This window comes from Macrobrachium nipponense, chromosome 23, assembly GCF_015104395.2.
Source record: "Macrobrachium nipponense isolate FS-2020 chromosome 23, ASM1510439v2, whole genome shotgun sequence".
Lineage (NCBI taxonomy): Eukaryota > Metazoa > Arthropoda > Malacostraca > Decapoda > Palaemonidae > Macrobrachium > Macrobrachium nipponense.
The window spans coordinates 12,315,387-12,321,390 of record NC_061090.1 but is presented as its reverse complement, the minus strand read 5'-3'; the positions used below and the strand labels follow the sequence as shown (position 1 = coordinate 12,321,390).

The window sequence follows — 6,004 nt, the reverse complement described above, 5'->3', positions numbered from 1 at the left end:
CGACAATCAGCAAGTAAAGAGAGACATGGAAGACCGGCAAAGCGGTCTCATGGAAGAACTGAGTCGTCTCCAAGACTGCAACAAGGAAAGGGAGATGAAGATCGATCTCCTTGAGAAGGAACGGAAAATCGCTCCAAACAAGAATGTCCGAGATTGGAGAGGACAAAAAAGAAAGATGAGGCTCTCGAGAGCAAGTGTTCTCGTTTGTTGAAGGCGATGAAGGACAAAAATGTCTACCTTAGAGAAGCTAAGAAGGACATTAAGAAATTGAAGAGAGAAATAGAAGACCAGCAAAGCGCTCTCAGGGAAGAAGTAAAACATCTCGAGCATGAAAACAAGGAAAAAGAGATAAAGATTGTCCTTCTTGAGGAAGAAATGAATCGTCTCCAGAATGGAAACGATGAAAAGGAAAGGAAAATTGACGAGCTTAAGGAAGAAATGAATCGTCTCCAAATTGGAAGCGATGAAAAGGAGAGAAAGACTGATGACCTTAAGGAAGAAATGAATCGTCTCCAAATAGGAAACGATGAAAAGGAGAGGAAGATCGATCTCCTTGAGAAGGAACTGAATCGCCTCCAAGACAAGAATGTCCGAGATCTGGAAGAGGGACAGAAGAAAGAGATTGAGGCTCTCGAGAGCAAGTGTTCTCGTTTGTTGAAGGCAATGAAAGACAAAAATGTCTACCTTAGAGAAGCTAAGAAGGACATTAAGAAAATGAAGAGAGAAATGGAAGACCAGCAAAGCGTTCTCAGGGAAGAAGTAAAACATCTCGAGAATGGAAGCAAGGAAAGAGAGATAAAGATTGTTCTTCTTGAGAAGAAATGAATCGTCTCCAGAATGGAAACGATGAAATGGAGAAGGAATTTATGATTGAACCTTAAGGAAGAAAAGATCGTCTCCAAATAGGAAACGATGAAAAGAAGAGGAAAATTAACGACCTTAAGGAAGAAATGAATCGTCTCCAGAATGGAAACGATGAAAAGGAGAGGAAGATTGACGACCCTAAGGAAAATATGAATCGTCTCCAAATAGGAAACGATGAAAAGGAAAGGAAAATCAATCTCCTTGAGAAGGAGCTGGATCGCCTCCAAGACAAGAATGTCCGAGATCTGGAAGAGGGACATAAGAAAGAGATTGAGGCTCTCAAGAGCAAGTGTTCTCGTTTGTTGAAGGCGATGAAGGACAAATGTCTACCTTCGAGCTAAGAAGGACATTAAGAAATTGAAGAGAGAATGAAGACCAGCAAGCGCTCTCAGGGAAGAAGTAAAACATCTCGAGAATGAAAACAAGGAAAAAGAGATAAAGATTGTCCTTCTTGAGGAAGAAATGAATCGTCTCCAGAATGGAAACGATGAAAAGGAGAGGAAAATTGACGACCTTAAGGAAGAAATGAAACGCCTCCAAATTGGAAACGATGAAAAGGAGAGGAAGATCGATCTCCTTGAGAAGGAACTGGATCGCCTCCAAGACAAGAATGTCCGAGATCTGGAAGAGGGACATAAGAAATAGATTGAGGCTCTCGAGAGGCAAGTGTTCTCGTTTGAAGGCGATGAAGGACAAAAATGTCTATCTTAGAGAAGCTAAGAAGGACATTAAGACATTGAAGAGAGAAATAGAAGACCAGAAAACAAAGCGCTCTCAGGAAGAAGAAAGTAAAGTAAAACATCTCGAGAATGGAAACAAGGAAAAAGAGAGTAAAGATTAGTTCTCCTTGAGGAAGAAATGAATCGTCTCCAGAATGGAAACGATGAAAAGGAGAGGAAAAATTGACGACCTTGAGGAGGAGAAATGGAAGAAAACAGAAAAGTGGTGCTTCTGAAAACCACTGTAGCAAATTTAGAACACCACTTAGACACCTCGTTGATGAGGATGCAGAAGCAGGAGAGACAAGGTTTAGACATGGAAGCAGAAATGGTTGCCCTGAAAGAAGACATAGCAAGACTGGAGGAGGAAAAGGAGCAACTGAGAGCTCTCTGGCCTTATCTCGTCTAGAATTGGACAGAATACTGGCCCTGAGGGAAGGTCCAACTGCCCAGTCCCATGAAGAGGCACCTGGAATCTCACCCCAGCCCAGGTGGGGGAGGAGAAGGAGAGGGACTCTGACTGTACAGCCGAGAAGGGTCAACGAAGGAGAAGGCCAATAATGAACGGAAGACAGAGGCACGAGCAAAATATAGAAGATTGCTGAGGCGAAATAAGAACATTAAAAAAAGGACAGCAACAACTTTTGGAAACAGGTCCTTGAATGGGCAGCAAAAATACGAGAAAGTGGAGAGCGTTGCACTAAGTCTCCAAAGGAAAGAAAACATGAAAGACAGGAGATGAGAAAGAGAAGGATTGCTTCCTAAAGAAAATAAGTAATTCCCCAAGCTACGAAAGAATTAGCAGTTAAGCGACGGAAAGAAACGATGGCTGAGCAGGTGCCGTGCAAAGAGTCCCCAGTGAGAGGCTTTCATGAGGGGAATGCAGTGATTGTTCAAGGATCCTCGAATCAAGATCAGCATTCCCTCCGTCTCTATTCCTTTAAGAAGAAAACCAAAGAGAAATGGGGATTACAACTCCGAGGAAAATGTAGAGCGAGAAATGGAAATATGATGGTCATAGCTCTCCCAAAAAATATCGGCAGGTACTAAAGAATGGATGGTTGACAATTGCACAAAAATGCTTCTGAAGAAGCATGGTAGCTAACTCTTGAGCAACCAGCTCTGGGCTGGAGGTGCTACATCAAGAGGTCAACTGTTCCCCGCAACAGTTGTACCCTTGGTGTAACACCTCTGACCAAAGAGTTGACCCATTTGCCCAAAAATGATTCTGGAGAAGCAAGGTAACTAGCTCTTGGGCAACCAGCTCTGGGCTGAAGTGCTACATCAAGAGGTCAACTGTTTCCCCGCAACAGTTGTCCCCTTGGTGTAACACCTCTGACCAAAGAGTTGACCATTTGCCCAAAAATGCTTCTGGAGAAGCAAGGTAACTAGCTCTTGGGCAACCAGCTCTGGGCTGGAAGTGCTACATCAAGAGGTCAACTGTTCCCCCAAACAGTTGTCCCCTGGTGTAACACTTCTGGCCAAAGAGTTGACCATTTGCCCAAAATGCTTCTGGAGAAGCAAGGTAACTAGCTCTTGGGCAACCAGCTCTGGCTGGAAGTGCTACATCAAGAGTCAACTGTTCCCCCCAACAGTTGTCCCCTTGGTGTAACACTTCTGGCCAAAGAGTTGACCATTTGCCCAAAAATGCTTCTGGAGAAGCATGGTAACTAGCTCTTGGGCAACCAGCTCTGGGCTGGAAGTGCTACATCAAGAGGAAAACTGTTCCCCCAACAGTTGTCTCCTTGGTTTAACACTTCCAGCCCAAAACTGGCTGCCCGAGAGCTAGTTACCTTGCTTCTCCAGAAGCATTTTTGGGCAAATGGTCAACTCTTTGGCCAGAGGTGTATAATCAATGGGTCATCTGTTCCCCCCAACAGTTGTCCCCTTGGTGTAACACCTCTGGCCAAAGAGTTGACCAATTGCCCAAAAATGCATCTGGAGAAGCAAGGTAACTAGGTCTCGGGCAACAGATCTGGGCTGGAGGTGTTTCATCAAGTGGTCAACTGTTCCCCCCAACAGTTGTCCCCTTGATGAAGCACTTCCAGCCCAGAGCTGGTTGACCAACAGCTAGTTACCTTGCTTCTCCAGAAGCATTTTTGGGCAAATGGTCAACTCTTTGGTCAGAGGTGTTACACCAAGGGGACAACTGTTGGGGGAACAGTTTTCCTCTTGATGTAGCACTTCCAGCCCAGAGCTGGTTGCTCAAGAGCTAGTCACCTTGCTTCTCTAGAAAAATTTTTGGCAAATGGTCAACTCTTTGGTCAGAGGTGTTATACCAAGGGGACAACTGTTCGGGGAAGCAGTTGATCTCTTGATGTAGCACTTCCAGCCCAGAACTGGTTGCCCAAGAGCTAGTTACCTTGCTTCTCCAGAAGCATTTTTGGGCAAATGGTCAACTCTTTGGTCAGAGGTGTTATACCAAGGGGAAATCAACTGTTGGGGGGAGGAGGGCGGGAACAGTTGACCTCTTGATGTAGCACTTCCAGCCCAGAGCTGGTTGCCCAAGAGCTAATTACCTTGATTCTCCAGAAGCATTTTTGGGAAAATGGTCAACTCTTTGGTCAAAGGTGTTACACCAAGGGGACAACTGTAGGGGGGAACAGTTGACCTTTTGATGTAGAACTTACAGTCCAGAGGTGGTTGTCCAAGAGCTAGTTACCATGCTTCTCCAGAAGCATTTTTGGGCAAATGGTCAACTCTTTGGCCAGAAGTGTTACACCAAGGGGACAACTGTATTGGGGGAACAGTTTTCCTCTTGATGTAGCACTTCCAGCCCAGAGCTGGTTGTCCAAGAGCTAGTTACCTAGATTCTCCAGAAGCATTTTTTTTCTTTTATGGGCAATTTGGTCAACTCTTTGGCCAGAGGTGTTACACCAAGGGGACAACTGTTGGGGGAACAGTTTTCCTCTTAATGTGGCACTTCCAGCCCAGAACTTGTTGCCCAAGAGCTAATTACCATGCTTCTCCAGAAGAATTTTTGGTTAAATGGTCAACTCTTTGGCCATAGGTTTTACACCAAGGGGACAACTGTATTGGGGGAACAGTTTTCCTCTTGATGTAGCACTTCCAGCCCAGAGCTGGTTGCCCAAGAGCTAGTTACCATGCTTCTCCAGAAGCATTTTTGGGGAAAATGGTCAACTCTTTGGCCAGAGGTGTTACACCATGGGGACAACTGTTGGGGGAACAGTTTTCCTCTCCATGTAGCACTTCCAGCCCAGAGCTGGTTGCCCAAGAGCTAGTTACCATGCTTCTCCAGAAGCATTTTTGGGAAAATGATCAACTCTTTGGCGAGAGGTGTTACACCAAGGGGACATCTGTTGGGGGGAACAGTTGATCTCTTGGTGTAGCACTTCCAGCCCAGAACTGGTTGCCCAAGAGCTAGTTACCTTGCTTCTCCAGAACCATGTTTGGGCAAATGGTCAACTCTTTGGCCAAAGGTGTTACACCAAGGGGACAACTGTTGGGGGGAACAGATGACACCTTCGGCCAAAGACTTGACCATTTGCCCAAATAAGCTTCTGGAGAAGCATGGTAACTAGCTCTTGGGCACCAGCTCTGGGCTGGAAGTGTTACAGCATGGGGACAACTGTTGACCACCTGATGAAATACTTCCAGTCAAGGGCAATTAGTCAACTCTTTGGCCAGAGGTGTTACATCAAGAGGTCAACTGTTTCCCCCAAGAGTTGTCTCCTTAGTGTAACACAAATGCTTCTGGAGAAACATGTTAGCTGGCTCCTGGGCAGCCAGCTCTGGGCTGGAATTTTTTCATCAAGGGGTCAACTGTTCCCCCAAACAGTTGTCCCCTTGGTGTAACACCTCTGGCCCAAGTGTTGACCATTTGCCCAAAAATGCTTCTATCGAAGCATGAAAGCTACTAGCTCTTAGCTGCAGTTGTTATAAACTAATCTGACCTAACCTTTGACTGAAGACGTGACCATCTGGTCAAGATTGCTTCCAATGAGCATGTTAGCCAGCCAGTTCTTTGCTGCAGGTGTTCCTACAGGGGAGGGGGGGGGGGGGGGGGGGGGTGGGGGGGGGGGGGGGGGGGGGGGGGGGGGAAATTGGGGGGGGGGGGGGGGGGGGGGGCAATTGTTCCCACCAACAATTGTCCCCAGCAACAATTGTCCCCTTGGTAAAGCACCTCTGGCCCAAGAGTTGACCATTTGCCCAAAAATGCTTCTGGAGAAGCATGATAACGTAGCTCTTGGCTTGCAGGTGTTTCAACAAAGGGACAATTGTTCCCACCAACAATTGTACCCTTAGTAAAGTACCTCTGGCCAGGCAGTTTTGGTTGCGGAAGTTTCATTAGAAGACATTTGTTCCCACGAACTTACTCCCCTTTGGTAAAGCATCTCTGGCCGGTGTGTTGACCCTTTGGAGTTTAATCCTGAATGGAAGGTATCCTTAGAACTAGAGTA

General features: G+C 46.2%; 1 protein-coding gene across 1 annotated transcript; it reads left to right on the top strand.

The window, feature by feature from the left end:
- The first annotated feature begins 216 nt into the window (after nt 1–216).
- On the top strand, nt 217–825 carry LOC135197136 (interaptin-like). Its single transcript, XM_064224109.1, has one exon. The coding sequence runs from the start codon at nt 217–219 to the stop codon at nt 823–825; it is 609 nt and encodes a 202-aa protein (XP_064080179.1).
- Nucleotides 826–6,004: the final 5,179 nt, after the last annotated feature.